The 19,504-nt window shown below is 39.7% G+C and overlaps 1 protein-coding gene across 1 annotated transcript in view; it reads right to left on the reverse strand.

Moving 5' to 3' along the window:
• Positions 1 to 19,504, reverse strand: part of lrch2 (leucine-rich repeats and calponin homology (CH) domain containing 2) — a 35,841-nt gene that overhangs the window by 1,495 nt on the left and 14,842 nt on the right. The window contains 10 exon segments of the mRNA XM_063486517.1: positions 1 to 4,828; positions 5,226 to 5,303; positions 5,471 to 5,608; positions 10,576 to 10,688; positions 14,636 to 14,699; positions 14,787 to 14,837; positions 16,382 to 16,522; positions 16,687 to 16,735; positions 17,880 to 17,942; positions 19,055 to 19,159. The exon segment at positions 1 to 4,828 is cut by the window's left edge and continues 1,495 nt beyond it. Coding sequence (XP_063342587.1) covers positions 4,709 to 4,828; positions 5,226 to 5,303; positions 5,471 to 5,608; positions 10,576 to 10,688; positions 14,636 to 14,699; positions 14,787 to 14,837; positions 16,382 to 16,522; positions 16,687 to 16,735; positions 17,880 to 17,942; positions 19,055 to 19,159 — 922 coding nt within the window. The 3' untranslated portion in view covers positions 1 to 4,708.

The following is a 19,504-nucleotide window of genomic DNA, read 5'->3' on the forward strand; positions in this document are numbered from 1 at the left end:
AATACAATATGCGTTACTATGGATATTAGAAATAGAAAAATACACATGGGGTAAGGCCTGCCTCGTGCTAATCTCTCCATGTCTTGAGGACAAAGAACTCTGAGGGTGTGTGAGGTTTTTTTTTCAACTGGATTTATATGAAAGTGGCTTTTTCCACAAGGTGTGGTGAAAATTTAATTTGCAATTACTGAATATTTTATGACTTGTAGATGCACATATATTCCTGCCTTAGCAGAGGGTATTACTTGTCTCAGGTGGTTTAACCTCTTTTCCCCACAGGAGAGAAAATTATCCTCTGTTTATATTCCTTCATCTGTATGAGTCACTATTATCTGAAGATCTCAGTCGAATCCCATGGAAAACCACATCAGTAACCGGATAATAATGATTAAAGCCACAAAACATTGTCTATGCGGTAAGATATTCAACACGCTATGTGTCCCAGTCCCAGGCAGTCTTCACGAGTGACAAAATCATGAAAATGTATTCTAGTTTGTTTACAAAATTCTATTTTTCCTTTCACTTTTCACACAAAGGACCTCAAATCTGAGAGCAACTGCATTATTTAAAACAACAGAATATGTGCAGTAATTTAAAAGACAGAGATGAGGCAACACATTCTTAGCTAAGGTTCTGCACCATTGTTAATATTTGTAACAGTATCTATAGCTACATAACCCAAAGGTAAGTTCAGGTATCAAGTCATTCTTATCGTTTAAAGATAAGAAGTTAGAAAGCTACCATCAGATATACCCAAAAAGCTCCTGTCAGGCTACTACAGTGTAATATTATTATTTTATGTATTATTTTTCAGATGTTACATTTGATTGTGTTTCAGGATAAAGGATTCTGCACGGCAATACATTTGGTGAATGCATACAGTAGATACTTTAAAAGAGAGCTCACTGACTGCTGCTTGCTTTGCTTGTTAACTAGAGCCCTGCAGGAAAAAGAACAACTACCACATTCCAAATGACACACCAGGAAACATCACCCAGTGACCAACAGTACAGTCATTCATAAAGACTCAAAGTTATCTGCATAAGTAAAATGTGCGACCTGAGATTCTGTGATGGTTTATGCATATTTTACACTCAAGGTCTGATAAACTGGAAGCTTAATTTTATCTCTGTGATATCTGTTCTCTGGAACATGACGCCATAGCATCAGTGGGGGAAAAAAAAATACAGGCTATTCAGAGGAAGCAGAGGTTCTCATGAACACCATTCAAATTGAGACACTGGGGTTATTAACGTGAGGTGAAAAGCAGTAACATGGAAACCAAGAATTTGGCACACACGGTCGTATCCTGGAATCAAACCAGAAGTGCAAGTCTCTCAACTTCCTTTCATGAAGTTTGACCACTGCATCTGAGCAAAGTCTCCACAAGTAAGATGGCCAATCGGAGATTTGCAGCTCATCGGCATAGAAGCTGTTTAAGTTAACAACAACATAAATTATCCTGTACAGAGAAGTTAACCTACAAGTGAACAAATAAATAAATAAAGCTATCCCTCCTCTGAGGCACAGTAGTTCTACATGTTCTAATCCAGTCTCAAATGTTTTTTCACATTAGTTTTTAGCCTCTTTAAGCTAGTAAAGCTAAGGCTCACCAAAAAAATAGGCCGGGTTTTTGATCCGCCACATATTCACCAGACATCACTCTGCTCTAACCACCCTGTCAACTTGTTTCTGTGGTAAAAAGAGAGACCTTGTTAAAACATGAGACTGCCATAGCTGCGCTATCTAAGACTTCTCTGCCAGAAGTAATTTAACTGGTATCATATCAGCATGCAAATTTAGAAGCAATTAGCCTTCAGTGACGTCTGTGGCTGTTGGCTGCATGAAAGCTATTGTGTGAGAATGGTGTGTGAACTAGGTCATCATACTTTGTTTCTAATGGCTGCGAGTGAAGAAACCCGAAGTTAGTGAAGTCAGTTACCGATCATTAACCAAGTTTTCTCTTTGTTCTGTCAGATTAGGGAACTGGGTATCCTGGCCCTATGAAGTGGTTAGGGATGTCGTGTTAGCCCATATTTAGTAGATCTTGTAGTCTTTTGCCAGTAATCTATTTACAGCAAATCCAATCATTAACCTCGCTTTAGGTTTTAATTTAAACTCTGTTTTAAACACAGAGTGTATACACAGTCATTGTAAAAAGACAATACAACCCCTGTGTTGTACTAAGGTTTTGCACATTAGGACATAATATATTAAATCTGTCCATCGCAGGTCTTAAAATGAGGTAAGCACATCTGGAGATGAACAACAACAGATAACATGATACACCATATCATTATTTATTTAACAAAACGTAAGCCTTAATGTAGAAGAAGTGAGTGAAAAACTAAGTCCTTGCTTATTATTCCTAAGCTCCTCTATAAAAGCAGATGCTTTGACAGTTTTCTGGTCTGGAGCACTCCGGTATGAACTGGTTCAATGCCAAGGAGACATCAACAAAGTGACAACAACTTTATGCCGCACATAAGGTTTGTTTAGAAGGCTTGCCAGAGGAAGCCCTCTGCTTTTAAAAGAACATGGCGGACAGCTTAGGTTTGCAAAGTTGCACGTGTGCAACCCACAAGACTTCTTGAACGATGCCCTTTGAACAGATGAGACTAAAGTGGACCACATTTGGCAAAAAGCAAATACGATAAGATAAGATTAACTCAAACGTTTCATACCTTAAACTGTTAAAAAGCACGGTGGAAGAGGAGTGATGACTTGTTTGTATACCAAAGTACTCTAGAGTCAATTTTGTGAGGCCACCTGTCCGACAGCTAAAGCTTGGCCAAAACCGCGTCATGCAACAGTAAGTGAATCTACAACAGAAATCCCAGACCTCAACCTGACTGAAATCCTGTGGCGTGTAAAGAAGAGTGGGCCAAAATTCCTTCACAATGATGTCAGAAACAAATAAAGCCACACACAAAACCACTATTTCAAGTTATTGCTGCTAAACGTGGTTCTACAAGCTACTCAATCATTTAGTGTACTTAGCTTTTCACACAGTGCCTCTGCACTCTGACGTCTTTTTTGTTAAATAACATTGTATTATGTCATGTGTTAATATGTCCTTAGGGTTATTTAAGTTTTAGACCTGAAAAGAACTATACTTTTAAAATTACATCCTGGTATGATCCTGCTAACCATAGAAATGATAGATGGTGAACTTCTTTTTAGCCATGGCTGCAAATCATGGTCTGAGAAGTAAGGTTAAAAAATGTGTTTATATAAAAATAAAGAAAATGACTCTTCAGATCTCTTGATTAGTTTATGGTTTCAATTTCTGGTTTGTGTTTTGTCTGTTTGCGTGTGTTTTTTCATGTGGCAGTGAACTGAACTCTCAGCTCCACCATATGGAACAGAATAGTGCCAAAGTTAAAAGCTTTTAGTCATTTTCCATTTGCTGGAAAAACATGAGATTAACATCTTCAATTGCATGTGGGCAGGTAAGGAGGACAGAGACACACAAATCAAAAACGTACACAATTAAAACAAGTAAATAAATAGATAAATAATTGAATATCCCTGAAATAAAGTGTATTAGAAACCACACTAAACAGGATGGCTTAGTGGGAAAATAAGACCATACCGTGCGTGGGAAGTTTGTAGGGGCACCCTGAACCATTTTCAGATCCAGGCGCCCATCAGTCAGCCGTTCACAAACAATATTCACATAGAATATAAACAATGCAGCAGATCTGTGCTGCTAATTTCACATAAATGGCAAGCATTAACTGGCAACAGCTGGAAGCAAAGTATCAAAAGCTTCAGAAAAGGTAAAATCGAGAATGGCCTAGAGTTTAAAAAAAAAAAAAAACACAGTGAAAAAATGCTACAGTACAAAACAAGATATCATGCTTTTGGCAAAAGCCAAGTTCGTATTATCACAGTGGTCATATGTCAAGTCCCCTGGTGCATGCAGATGTGATTTATGGTTGAAAGGTGTTGAAACTGCACCAGAAAAACAGGCGGAAAGTCCTCTGTCTGCATGATAATAACATTAAATTCATTCCTAGATTACACTGGCTTTCAAAAAGCACTGTCTAAATGTCTTACAAAAACAAAACAATTGATCAATCAGGCTTAGCTGCTCAAAACAGGATATCATCCTTGCATGCCTGATGAAGACTGTGTAAAACCATGAAAAAGAAACAAGAAAAAATTCACTGAGAAAATAAATTTCACAAGTAAGAAGAGCAACTCAAGTGTAAGTACCAAATAAGGTCACTCAGTACAGGCAGCCTAGTCCTTTCCAGTGAAAGAGTGAGTTATGTGTCTGTCATTTCCTCACTTCCACTTCCACATGGTCAGTGCTGACACTCGCAGACTCAGTGACTAGAAAGAAGGACGCACAAGCCTTTAATGTCTTAGATTCACCGTCGTGTGTGCCTCTTCTGCAAGTTTTAGCTCAGCACCTTAGAAAACACACATCCAGGATGACCCCAGTAATAGGAACAGCATAAGAGTGAAAATGTGATGGAAAAGAGGTAAGTGGTAGCTGACATCATATGAAGAGACAGAAGCATTTAGACATCTTGTCTCCTGTTTCAGTCAGGCAAAAGTCGACTCCAAAAGACCCATGGGGTCACTGTGTCCTCGCCCCACTGGGCTCTCTGGTCCCTGGTAATGAGGAAGAAGGTTTGGGCCTGGGAGAGAGGTGATCCTGCACGAGTGCAGGTCAGATGCAAAACTGAGGCTCGTGTCAAACAGTCGAGACCTGCGTGGGCTTAGACGTGGGGAGATCCAGCAGAGCCTGCACAGTCACACCCACTTTCACTAGGCCACGTTCTTCTAGGATGTGATGCGGCAGGCACAGCTTGTCCTGAGTCAACAGAGAGATGTCTTTTTGTTAATTTTACTCAGAGAAAAATAAAAAAAAGGTGGGGTTTTCAGACAGTATTTAACTGTTAAAAGCTTTTCTGACAGCCAGATTTGACCAGAGACAAATAGAACATATTTGTCTTTCATTATTTATGACAGCAATTCTTCATCTGGAGAAGGATCAAGGATAAAGGCAAAAACCAGACCAGTGAGTGTGCATGATATAACTTGCAGAAACTGTATGGAACTTGTGCTTCAGAGCCCAACGGTGGATATCACCATGGAAGGTAATAAATCTTCACTGAATATATTGCAAAATAAATACGGGTTAAGTGGTGTTTGAAGTGAAGCGTGTATGAAATGCCTGAATGAAAGTGTTAAATGGTTAATGTTAGTACCTGTGGGACACCCAGCTTCTTACAGGCATCCAAGAAGTTTTCCACGTTTCTCCGGCATTTGGCCATGCTAAGCTTTGGCTGGAAGCCCAAATATCAATCATTTTAGTTAATTAAACTCACAGCGGAACAAAATCCACATAGCTAAGCAAACAAAAATGTTATAACCAATAAATTCATGAGCATTTCTAACTCTTGGCATTAACAATTTAAAAAAAAAACTCATTTTGAAGATTCAGTGTTCTCACCACCGCAGGAGATGGTACATGGATGCTGGCGACAGACCGAGGACAGATATGATTAGCTAAATGGCAAAGGACAACTCCGTCCATTAGAGCTGCTCCAACATCATCCGGAAGCAACACCTTCAGCCTGGACTCAATGTTCTGCAAACACACACACACAAAACGCACTAATGTCACTGTTATCTACATTTGGGGTAGAAAAGGTGTTTAATTTATTAACATTTAATCAATTATTCACAGCGGGTTCTCCATCCTCTCTCGCGCTTTTAGCCAAACAGCTTCTTTGGGCCAAAGGTTCACGAGAGTGTAATCAGTTAACGATCTGAGGTAAGTGCCTGGGTGTGTACCACACGCAGCTTAATGAAAGTTAAGCAACTCTGAAAGATCATATTAAATCCTCCTTTTAATAATTGCTATCTACTAAGCTATATTATTTTTGCTTCCAGTACACCTGAGAATGTGCGTTCTGATAATCACCAGCTATTAACTCACTCACTGTTAATCAGATGATCTGTAGAGTGTTATGTCTTTATTAAATATCTGAACTCCCACATAACCAATTTGTTTGTTTTTGTATGAATGGGTGGGTTAGTACTGCTGCCAGAGAAGAGAGTTGGACAAAATCCAACAAATACTTCTTGGTATTCTTGGTTTGTCTATTTGCTATGAGTCAGGAGAGACAGAAGAATTAGATACTTGCCTCAGGTGGGAAATCACAAGGAAAGTTACTGTTTATCATCGCAATATATCCAAAGCAGTTGAAGAAACTGGTACTGATGTTGATTATGTTAAAAGGAATGTTATTGAAGTCAGTTGTCTACCATTGAATGTTTTTGTGCATGCTTTCGAACGTGTTTTTGATTTCCCATGAAGTTCGTGAATAAGGCACTGTTCTGCTCCTGTGGTGTGACGCTTTGCTTTCTCTAACTTTTCTGAAGTCCATCTGTTTCCGTTTGACCTTTTGCTTGGACTGGAAAGCATTTCTAACCAGCGATGACAATGATTATTTTTTTAGATTGAAAGTTCTCTTGGCTGCCCAAACAGTGAACTGCTCTGTCCACAGTCTAATTTAAGCTTTCACCCCAGCATGGACAAGCACACCCTGAAATGTCACTTCAGTCAGAGAAGAAGAAGCCACTTGTATGGGTTGAATCCAGCCATGGAAACTGTTTCTTTCACTTATACACGTGTCTCCATTAGGACAAATGTCCACCTGGCTTAATTTTCAAATATTAGAATTTAAATACTTCCCTTATAACCAAACACGGAAGCTCATGCCCAACACCAACATGTACATTCAAGGGAAATAATAAAATAAAGACAGTCTGTGTACTCTGTACTAGACTGTTAGGTAAGATGACGAACCCTTGCCAGAAAACAGGATTCTAACCGCATTACAAAGTAACTCTGGACAAGATTCAAGAACAAAACCTGAATTATGTATTGACCCATAACCTGGAGCTGATTGTCTCAGACTCCAAGACCGCCTACAAACACACGTGTCAACCACCCTGAAGGAGTAAACGGCACTTTGACAAAGACACTTCTGCTGAATCAAACACACTATTTGTTTATTGATACATTCCAGGGTTGAGGCAGAAGCTGAAAAATTAAAAGAAAAAACAAAAGAGCACTTTCTTAGGTCAATCAGAATTAATTAAAAGTACATTTCTGATTAGACTCTATGTGTTTATTATAATTTTCCCAGTAGTTTAGATCTATATGTATGAACTGCTATCAATTAGGTGGAAGGTGTGACACTGTTCTATAAAATTATCCAAAGCTCTTCCATGTGTGGAAAAATGCCATCATTCCTGATTAACAGACCACTGCCTGAGTTCAGCAGGCTCTCGCCTCAGATTAATCAGCCCTTCCCTACCATGGCTACATTGCTACAGCACGCAAAAAGACTTCCAGTAACCTATAGCTGTTTTCAAAAAAATTCCACCCGCTGCAAAAATCCCAGTCAATTTTAAAATATCAACCAAGTTAGCAATTGCTGTCAGGTGGCTTCCTTCTTCTCTGTTTAACGTTCCCACGTATTCAAGTCATTTCATCTGCCTTCAATTTTTTATTCTCATCATCTGATCATTAATGAACAGATCAAATCTATCGTAGCTCACTTCGTGGGGCTACTTTGCTTTCGCAACTTTTCTTGGAAATGAGGTGGGAATCCTCTCGCTGACAACATCTTTAAAAAGAGGTTCACGTCAATGCTATGATGGCCTAACACCCAGTAGAGCCAGGCATGGGAACACTCTGAGCCTAAGGTGTGCTTTTTTTCTCAAAGGAATGTCTGTTCTTTTTCCAGAACGCAAAGCGTCACCTACGCCTACTTTGTTTTCCTTTTGTTACGGACTTTCATCTCAGTTTTGGAACACCCTTTCACTTTGTGCCCTTGTTCTTCAAAGTTTGACAAAGAGCTCTTTTGTCTCGGGCAAACCTTATTGGGCAAAATGGTATGTAAGTGTCAGGTATTGTATAAAACATCTGTCAGTGTGTGATGCTATCACAAGTATGCTGTGCACGCCTTGAATTTATAGCGCTTCTTTTACCGGCCTGTATTTCTGTGACAAGTGATGACAGTTTGTTTCCTTCCCCACTATCATCTTATCACCTCATGAACCTGGCCTGATTAAGAAAATTAAAGCATTATTTTTCTTTAGCCTCTCCTGTAGAGACTTTGCATCTCTAATGCTTTTCATTAGAATAAGACTAGCCAGTCATTTTGATGTGTTTTGCTCTCTTCTAATGTTTATTATCATGCCAACGAAACTGTGCACGCTTCACATATTTTAGGTGTGTCTGACATTCTCCGGCATGCTGAGTGATGGTTACACCTCTGGTGCTGTACAGATGGTTTGCAAGCAAACACGTTACTTCACTGTAGCACCATGGGACGCAGCAGGTTGCACGGGCATGTGTGCAACTACTAAACCACAATGTTAACCTGATCATTCGCTTTCCCCTGATACTTTCTTTGTCCCTTTCTTGCAGGGCTGCTTGAAAATGGCAAAAATGACAGTTTGGACTTTAATTCCAATTCAGCTGACAAAAGTAAATAAGCAAACACATGCCACAGCTTGGCATTTGGATTAATTTCTGCTTTAATGACAATCGCTGCTGACAACTTTCTTATATACACATTCTGTGTCTGATAGTTATTAAAGCTTACATTGCATGCCTCGTTAGCTGCAAGGATTCTCTGAGCTACACGTGAGTTGTACCTCTTGGGGTTTGTGCAGAATCTCTGAGCATTGCTCAGTGTGACCTTGGGACCTTGTCCCATCGTGTGTTAGCATGCCCGAATACTCCAGGCGAGAAGAATGCCAAAACGTTGACTTTTATTGAGGTGCTCACATTTTGTGGTGATGAATTAATCAAGTGCATTTGGTTAGCAGAACCCAGCTGCTGCACACCTTCTTAATTCCTGTGGGAACAGTAAGAGTGTACTTACAAAGCCAGTTCGGAAAAATTTGAGACACTGTATAAAATGTAAATCAAAAGATAATGCAATGATTTGCAGATCTCATAAACCTGTATTTTGTTCACAATGGAAGAAAAACATTTAAATTGAGGCCCTTTACTATTTTATGAAAGATATTTTTTATTGAAGATTTAGAACAGGGGTCCCCAACTCCAGGCCGGTGTCCTGCAGGTTTTAGATCTCACCCTGGGTCAACACACCTGAATCACATGATTAGTTCATTACCAGGCCTCTGGAGAACCGCAAGACATGTTGAGGTGGTAATTTAGCCATTTGAATCAGCTGTGTTGGATCACAGACACATTTAAAAACTGCAGGACACCGGCCCTCGAGGCCTGGAGTTGGGGACCCCTGATTTAGAGAATCTGGAGAAATTTTTGTGCACAAGCCAAAAGTCTGTACTGGATGTTGTTGATCTCCGTGCCCTCTGGTGGCATTTAAAACAGGCATGATTCTCTCATGGAAATCACAGGGGCTCATGAATTCTTTCTAAAATCAGCATCTGTGAACACAGTTTGCCATGCCACATCCACAAATGCAGGTTAAAGCTCAGGTTATGCAAAGAACCAAAGCTCATTGGTTGAGGCAAAGTGGAGTAAATGTTCCGTGGTCACACAAATCAACATTAGAAATTCTTTTCAGAAAACATGGATGCCGTCTTCTATGGAGGAAACAGGAGAGGGATCATGCGGGATTTTATTAGTGTTCAGTTAAAAAAAACCTGCATCTCTGATGACAGCTTACACTTTTGGAAAGGCGTAAAGATATATACAGGCTTTAGAGAAACATATGCTCACTTCCAGATAACATATTTTTCTTTTTTTTTTAACTCGCATATTTCAACAAGACAGTGCCAAATCACATACTGCATCTATTACAGTCTGGGTGCTGAGTTGGCCTGACTGGAGTCCAGCATTTGATGACCCAGGACTGTTGAGCAGCTTGAGTCCACTATTAGATAAAAGCAGGAAAACTTTCCCCTCCCAAAAGTTCAGGAACTCATCTCCTCGGTTCTTAGATGTTTACATACTGTTAAAAAAAAAAAGAAGAGCGGATGCTGCACAATGATAAACATGGCTCTGTCCCAACTTTGTTGAGATGTGTTGCTGCCATTTAATTCAAAATGACCTTTTCTTCTTCTTAAAATGATGTAGTGTCACAGTTTAAGTGTTGTTTTCTGTGTTCTGTTGTGAATAAAATATGGATTTATGAGTTTTGCAAATCACTGCATTCTGTTTTTATTTAAATTTCACACATCCTCCCAACTATGTTGGAATTAGTAGGCTGTAGGTTCAGCTAGGCATGCCCAGCCCACCCTGATTCCTAAATTATTTTCATGAGCAAAAACAAAAGTGTTTCAGCCCTCCACACCCATCCCTCCGTCGCTATAGCCCCAGCATAGATGAGTCAATTTAGACTCAGCGTGTTTCTTAATTCCTTGGAAACCAAGTGAAGTTATGATGAATCTGTATTCCTAAGCAGGAAGGCTGGATAAGAAGCAATTGTCTAGCTCGAAGGAGTAAACACTGAAACAAAAGCAGGATCTACTGAGCTTTGGCCTCTGTATGACTCCATGACTCGTACAAACGCACAAGCATAAATAAGCTGCAAGGCATCTGACCTGTCGTAACAGTCCTATCTGCTCCATTTCCTCTCTCAAGTGCTCCATCTTCCTTCTCATCGTGAAGCTCGGGTCTGTAGAGCTGATCTCCTGACGGCTTCCTCTGGTGAAGGCTATAATTACAGATGGGGGTAACAATCCAAAGAACACACAAAAGAAATAAGAAGAACAGACAAAAAAAAGTATTTAGTACATCACAGTTGCTCAGGTCAATTTCAGGCCACCTGCTCGATTTCAGTCTGACAGTAGAAATGCAGAGTTAATGTGAAAGTCTGTCAAATAATATGAGCTCTTACTGTATAAAACCAAATCACAACAATGTCCAAGGAACAAATCTGTGCTTTGTGTTACCTGGAATTAGGTGTGGCTGTGATACAATCTAAATCTGTATTTACAGTAGGAAGCGTACAGTGTGCTTGTGCATGTCTTCCTTTATTTCAAGTCATCCCATCCCTTTGGGTTTACAAGACACAGTCTGGCTGATTTAGTTTCATTTCCTAGTCAGTGAACGTCTTCTTTACTTTTATCAAAGAGTCTCTGTAGGTTCTCAGTCATCCAAGACGTTGTAGTCTAAGGAGCGTGGGAAGAAAGCGAGGCGAGAGGTGAAACGTCTTCAAGAAACTTAAAGACATCCAGTCGCTTTCTTTCCAACCTCCTTAGACTTTTATCAAAGAGCTTTTATAAACATCGGAGCCAATTCAAAGAATATCACCGTATGCCAGGTAACATATAACAGGTAAATAAAAAATAAACAACACACACACACTCCAAATAAGGCAGACAGAATTTTTAGCATTTAAATACAAAATGCAGTTTTTATATGATGATTTTGTAAATTAATGAAAAAAAAGCTATCCAAAGCTACCTGACGCCCTCGTTAAATCATGAATTAACTGCGACTGCTCAAATTTTTTACAAAGCTAATTTCAATGGAGAAAACTTGGAACAGTGGTGAAGTTTGCCAGGAGTGTGCCGGCGGACCAAAATTACTCCCAGAGCGCATCGTAGACTCATCCAGGAGGTCACGAAAGACCTGAGAGTCTTTCAGAGTTCATGATCCAACAATAACAAAAAGACTGGGCAAAAATGGCATTTATGGAAGAGTTCAAGGAGAAAACCACCGCTGACCAAAAAGATCACAAAGGCTTGTCAGACATTTGCAAAAAAAAAAACAAAACAAAAAAAACGCCAAAACATCTTAATCATCCCCAAAACTTATGTGCAAATATTCTGTGGACTGATGAGCAAACTTTCCAAAAAGTTCAACTTTTAAGTCCAGTTACATCTGGCATAAAACTGACACAGCATTTCATAAGCATCCTAACAGTCAAACATGGTGGTGGTCATGTGATTCGCCGAGGCTGCTTTGCTGCTTCAGGATTATGAACCATGGAAAATCCTGAAGGAGACTGTCCACCTATAGGTTTTAAAAGGTTTCTTTTAGTGGCCTGGTCAAAGTTCAGACTCCAATTCAATTACAATGTCTTGGCATGACCTGAAACAGGCTCAAAAACCCTCCAGTGTGGCTGAATTAAAACAATTCTGCAAAGAAGAGTGAGTCAAAATTCTCATAAATGTTTGATTTCAATTCTTACTGCTATGGATGGGGCCACCCTGGACAAAGAACCATGTAGACTTGGATAGCTTGTTTCACCTTAATTAATAAAATCATCGTTTAAAACATGCATTTTGTATCAACTCAAATTATCTTTATCTAATATTAAAAATGTGTTAATGTTCTGAAACATTTAACTGTGACAAATATGTCAAAATACTTTTTCATGATACTCTGATCGGTGTTAAAGTTTGTATTTTGTTAGTAGTTTATTTGCAAATCATATATAGGCTAAAAAAAGTATAACACTTTATGGATTAAATTACCCAAAAATGCCTGCATATTTTAAATGAAATGATTTTAAATGAAACAGCCAACATGTGACTGAAGTGCAGACTTTCAGCTTTATCAAAAATGTTACATCAACTATTTAGGAAGTAGATATATTTGATATTTTGACATATTCCAGTTTTTAGAAGCTCAAAATGGACTGGACGATAGGCTGTTCATTGCCAAAAGAGGCCTCTTTCCTCGCTACACCATGACAAATAGAAGACCCAGATTTTTGTTTTGGGGCCACTGTTGCAAAAGCACTGTCTCCTTTAGTTCTCAGCCTCACAGAAGCTGTGTTAATAATCCAGTAACGAATTGTAATAATCCAGACCTGATTAAAATCAAGGCATGAATAAGAACTTCCATTTCACAGCGTGACACAGTAGGACTCAACCTGGTAATAATTAAGTGATTTAGGGAAGAGCAAACAGTGCATCAAAAGTTAACACTTAGCAAATGTGGCAAGCGACCAAGAGTTTCAATTATCTTAGGTAAAAATCTCTCAGGGTCACATACGAAAAGTCGTTTTCTCCTCTTCAATTTGAGAAGAACTGTCAGCCGACCAACTTTTAACAGAGTCTAAGCAACTATGCAAGATATGTCACTCAGAAACATCCTGGGGCTTAAAAGAGACAAATAACGTCTTTAAACGTTGTCAAAAAGTGCTAAAGACGCAGGAGGTACAGCAACAGTAAAGCCTCCAAGACAGAACCTTGTAGCACACTATAATCAAGAGAAGTCGAAGACGACCTGAAGTTAAAAGCAGCCGAAAAGAAAGGAATCGATCAGACAGATACGAGGCAGAAAACGCTCCAAGGCAGAACCTGAGACACCCACTGAGTATCTCAGTCAAGTAAAATGTGACGGTCAGAGGTCAAGCAACACCAGCAGAGCATTTTGCTTCATCACTGTGCATCAAAGGTCATTGGAGACTTTTGTCCAAAACAGTTGTGAGCTGCTTAGCCATAACCTTTAAGCCTTTTTAAATCTTTAAAGACCTTTGCACAAGGCATTAGTACAACTTGGGTTTTCATGGTCACTTCTAATGTATTCCTTCGATGCACTTTATTTTGTAAAAATTTGGGCTGTTTAGTTTTTATTAGAATTCCAATAACTTTCTTAATTTTACTGATCAGTGTAAACCGCTGCGATTATTTTTGCTGTGAACTGGATAATAATAAAACTTCAATATGAGGCCCAAAGAGACACTGATGCAACTGAAGGAGGCTTCGGGAGACAAACAAAAGGTCGTTCTTAAAAAGAAAGACTTGTTAAGCCAGCTGAATTATAGATGAAAGTCTGCACTTCAATCACATCTTGATCGTGTGACTTAAAATCGCCAGTGTACAGATGCAAGATTACGAAAATTGCAAACAGATTGTGGACATAACTGCATTACAAAACGCTCAGCTGGCACTCACACTTTGAGATTTCTAGTCAGAGAGAACATGAAGTCAGGAGGTTGTCACATTAATCCTTATTGAAAACTGGCAGAAGTGGTTTTTCCCCGACACTGTTTGTTTGTTTTTTTTGCTTTTGTTTTTTTCCGGTAGGCTAATTCACGATTTATTATCCTCCTGTCAAAGTAAAACAAGTTTTATTTGTACATCCAGGAAGATTTTATGACTGTATCCAAAAGCTGGTTATGGGGGTGTGGGGGCACAGACCAGCAGTTCTTTAGAAAACCCTCCCTAATTCTCGTGAAAGAATGATGAGACTCCACCTTAAAAAAAAAGTGACTCAGTGTGAAAACAAGGCATTCTTAACATTCTCATTTCAACATATATAGGCATCGACGATGTTTTCCGCGGTAACACAACCTTTAGACAGAGTAGCTTATTTTACCGATGATGTCTTTAGAAGGGTTTTTTTTAGTAAGTAAACACTATTGTTTTGTTTTTTACTCAATAAAATTGGAACATATGAGAGAGATCTTTTTTCATATCCATACAACATGTAAAATGTAACGCACTTATATCATTTCAGCAGTTTGTTTTTTATTATCTTTTCAAATCGACGGGAAGGATCGGTTCTAACCGTCTGATTGACTTTATTTTTGTTACTATTTTTATGCCCAAGTAAGCCCCGAGAGAATCATTCCAGTGAAAAGGAAAAGCACTGAGCCAAACGATTCAGACAGTGTCATTTAAAGAACAAGGACGTCTGTGTTACCTGATCTTGGCTTAAGTCCAAACACTGTCAGAGTAGTGCTGAAATCAGTGTTGCGCAAACCCTCCTGAGGATAAAACATTCACATCCAATTCAGAATGGGACGCAGCATTAACACTTACACGATCTTTTAAGATAACATTTTCATACCCACCTCAGAGTCTTCGTTGCCACTCGAGTTTTTGCGAGCACTCTGACATTTGTACTGTCAACAAAAGAGATAATTAGATCTTTGTTTCATGCTAATTGTTCATCTCCTGTTCTATTTATGGAAGCAAACCTGGTGTTACATGTTTGTTATTCATTTATCTAAACAGTGACACGCTTAATAAAAGAATGATCGGCACATGTTTATACATTAAGTGGCTAGTGCGCCTCTAAATCCCACAAAAATAATGGGGCGAGTATCTTGCCCGTGGATACTGTGCTATGCAGACTGAAGACTGGAACAGCCAGGGATCAAACCGCCAACATGCCCATTAGTAGATGACCTGCACTGCTACGGCGTTATTTTTGTCCCTCTATTCTGAGCGCACGTAAAAAAAAAAATTGCAAGTGCAAATGTTGCATTTTGGGGACAAAATTATTTTGAGCGAAGAAAAGTTTAATTTGAGCGAACAAAATCCATTGCTGCATGCAAGAAATGTATTTCAGTGTTTGCTATTATCCATACTGACACACAATAACAGCCCCTCTCGCTCAGTTGTTGGGATTTGTTCTTGCTCAGATCTGTACTCTGTGAGCTGACAGACATCTGCGGACCTGCTCTCAACATTTCTGCACCCTGCGCGCTCACCTCTTTCTGTACACCCTTATAAGTGTGTCACAAAACCAACCAATCACAGGCTTTGATGCAAAAATTCTGATTGGCTGTTAAGGTCTCAGCTCGCTAGCTACTGCATTCCGGAAACACGGTCCAGAATGTAGCTAAACCCATTTTCGGTTAGTATGTTTAATTATTTTATTTTAAAATATTTTGGATTTAGCTACACTTTGAACTGTGTTTCCGGAATGCAGTAGCTAGCGAGCTGACAAATGTGCATATGGATAATAGAAACACTGAAATACATTTCTTGCAGGCAGCAATGGATTTTGTTCGCTCAAATTAAACTTTTCTTCGCTTAAAATAATTTTCACTTAGAACAGAGACACAAAAATAACGCCATACACTAACTACTAGTGGACAAACCGGAATCTAACCTTTGACTTCTGTGTTCACAATCAGTGTGACTCTAATCATTCTGATAAAGTCATGCATTACTGCACATTTGGAGATGGCTATCACAGAAAATCAGATAGAGCATGCAATTCTGTCTGACAGCACAAAGTATTCTGAAAGTAGATGCAATCTAGAAAGTCCCTGGCCCATCTGCTCGCTCAGCATCTGGGAGCGACAGACATTCTTTTTTCTTTCCAGCAGTCTCCAGAAATCCAAGCCAAGATTATGTTTTGGTCTGTTGGTCGTTGTTTATGAATACGTGTGTGAATGCATGCATTTTTTGTTTTGGTCATGTAGGCGCTGCATTTTGTTCTTTACAGAGACTGTTTATCACCTGCATTCATCCAAAGCCTAAAGAAACGTGACGGATTTTGTACAAGTGCAAGCACAGAGTACAAGCAGACTACATGCAAGAGAACTTATGGTGGCGGAAATTTCGTCTCTTGCCTGTAAATTCTACACATCCAAATCCAGAATGTGTTTCAAAGACATTACTGAAGATGCAGTGAGAATCTGGGAATTTGCACAACCTTCAGATAATCTTTTCGTAGATACTTGTTCCGCCTGCGGTCTTCATTCTGATTGAGGACAGGTGGGATCTCAGGCCACTTTGGCTCTGAATCGGACTGATCTGTCTTCAGACAGCCATCAAAGGAGCAGGAGGAAGAGGGCTGTAAACACAAGCAGTTAAAATTAATCTAAAAACAATCTCTATAAAATTCTCCGCATCTTACAGAGAAGAATGGGAGGCACAATCGAGAAAAAAAACACAAGCCTGGAAAACCGGGCGTGAATGAAACACGGTATGTTTGCTTTAAAGAAAGTAAGTTGGTACCTGTCCACTCAGCACTGACGCTCCACTGCTTCCTTCATCTAAAGAGGCACTGATATAACAAGACAATAACATCACAAGCTTTTGTTTGACATTCAAATACCATGAAGTTATGTTTTTGGGAATACATGCCACTAACAAAGAGATTAGGGTCAACAAATATTTGGAGACAGGGAGACAAACTGTGCATGACTCACACCGCCAGTCACGTTTTGGAAAAGTTGATGCGTTCTAGAACAAATCTGGCTGTTTTGTGTTACTCAAAAACAAATCTGTGTGCATGACTCCTGTATATCTCACAGCTAAGTGTTACTGGAGAACACCACAGAGCTGCCCTGTGATTAACTTGAACAACACTTTGGAAGCTAGTAAACCACGTCTGCTGCAGTTTACTGGCCCCGAACATGTTGAGTTCAGCTTGAAAAATGTGAGAAGCAGCTGCCCATAAAGTGGCACGGTCTGACTTTGAGTACAGTTTGAGTGAAGACCTGTGAGGTGATCTTTGTGTGCAAGTTTCACTAAATCCTAAGCAACACTGTTGATTAGTGATTAGTGCTTCCCATTAGTGAGGAGTAGTGATTCTTGTAGACTGTGGCCAGACTGAGGACTCTATCGCTTAAGCTGCCAGATAAGATAAGAAGTCATAAAGATTTAAATGCGACAACACACAATCTTAAAATAAACTAAATAATGAAAATGTTAAAGAAATCGGTAGCACAGGAGTAAATCAGGTAACCCTGGGAGCAATCCAAAAATGGAATAAATAATGAATTTTTAAAAATGTATTTAAAAAAAAATTAAAAGTAAGGCCACGATAAGTCTTTGAATGATAATGCCAGAAAAAGGAGGTGGGTTTAGATTTAAAGATTTTAGCGCTTTCAGCTTCTCTCAGGGACACCAGCAGAAAATTCCATCAGCAGTCTATAAAAGCTAAAGGTTTCCTCCCCAAATGGCAGATTTGCACACAAGGAACGAGAGGGCATACTGCTTCGCACGCTTGTAAGCATGTGAAACGCACTGGAGTGGCACCATGAAGTACTTTAAAAACAAGCAGAGAGGATTTAAGAATCAACACAGAAACTAACAGGCGCAGGGGCGGGTATTAATGTGCTTTCTTAGCAAACGTGAGTTATTTTATCTACAAAAATGACACGTATCTTCTTTGGAAGCTGGAGACGCACTGGCACAGAACTCACCTGCGAGCGGTCTGAGTTGTGAGTCTCGGTTTGCTGCCGGAGCTTCCAGAGTGACTGAGGAATCTGCAGACGCACACATACAGCAAACAGACGAACACAAGAACTGTTCAAACAGGCTGAGATTACATTGCACATGCAGTACATGAAATATTTTTTGACCATGTCACAAAAAAAACCCCAAAACCTCAATACACTGAGTCACCAAACACTGAAATTTCATTAATTGGGCAACACGAGATTTTACTGCTTGTTTTACAGAAGAAAGCACTGATTCACCCCAAACTGAGTCACAGGAAGTGAGTGCAAAGAATCAAAAATAGCTGCTACTTTACTCTCGTAAGACGCCTGTATGTATGAAATGAATTTGAAAAAGCAAACTGTAAACCATGACAACAAAAATCGCTCTACCTGTGTGCCCGGCCGGTCACTCTCCTCCTGTGAATTAGACTTTCGGCTCTGCAAATTAAGGACCGTCGTCTAAGAAGCCACGCAAACAAGCAGTAGGCAAGTCGGGGGAACAGGAGAAGATCAGGAAATGGCAAAAGTGGAGAAGAAAAAGTCAGGTAAAGCTGATATGGGTCTGACTTGCAAAGACAAAAGCGGTAAAGTGCAGTAGGTAGAGATGTAGCGTAAAAGCTTGGGCAGGAATGCTGACGCAGTGGATTTGTTCAATGAGTAAACCAAACTGTCCAGTTCACGGGAAATGTAGACTTCGATGCCTGTCTGTTTGCTCTGTCAAACCACTTACAGGACTATTACTTAAAATTTCTTTACAGCAGTGCATGTATTAGTCACGGCACATTTTTTATGACTACTTTGCAAAATGCTGGCATCAAACTGATGAAGCTTAGGCAGTAATGCTGCTTTGTTTTAAAAGTCACGCTCAACGACTTTGAAAAGTTATCAAAACATCTGCGTTTCTTTTAAAAGCTCATGATGTAAGCCTACTTTGTAACGCTTTCCTATACAGAAAATTGTTAGAAAGGAATAGATTAATGAGGCCTTTAAGCGGATTTAATAATGCTGTTGGTATTATAGGCTTGCAGGGAGAAAACGCTGTTAGGCTAACTGCAAAAAGATGTTACATGAACAACACGGATTTAAGCAGCTAAGCAAACGCTGATCTACCACACGGCTACTGTTATGTTATGAGAGTAGGCGTGAGGGCCACACACCTGTTCTGCTGCTCCTGCTGCAGAAGCTGGACAGCAATCTTCCTCAGGTCAAGCACTTCCTTCAGCTCATCGTCCTCTTCCTCAGCTAGCTGCTCCTTATCAGAACTGGGAAAAGTTGAGGAACAAAATTACTATCGAGTGATTAATTAGAGATATATCTAGGTATGGGCACACATCCATTTATTTGCTTCTTTTTATCCAATTCAGCTTATCCCAGCTGCCAAAGGGCAAAGTGTGCCCCCACCCCACCTCCACCCCCAAGACTGGTCATCAGTGTGTCGCAGGGCCAGCACATTTACAGACATATGTGGAATCCCCAGTTAACCTATTATGTTTGTCTTTGGTTTCAGGCTGAGACATGCAGATGATTAAAGGGGGAAACCTGCTGGCAACACTCAGCATCGAAGTCGCTGATTGATGTGAACTTCAATACAATTCGGTAGAAAGCCA

Source organism: Pelmatolapia mariae, linkage group LG10_11 (assembly GCF_036321145.2).
Source record: "Pelmatolapia mariae isolate MD_Pm_ZW linkage group LG10_11, Pm_UMD_F_2, whole genome shotgun sequence".
Taxonomy (NCBI): Eukaryota; Metazoa; Chordata; class Actinopteri; order Cichliformes; family Cichlidae; genus Pelmatolapia; species Pelmatolapia mariae.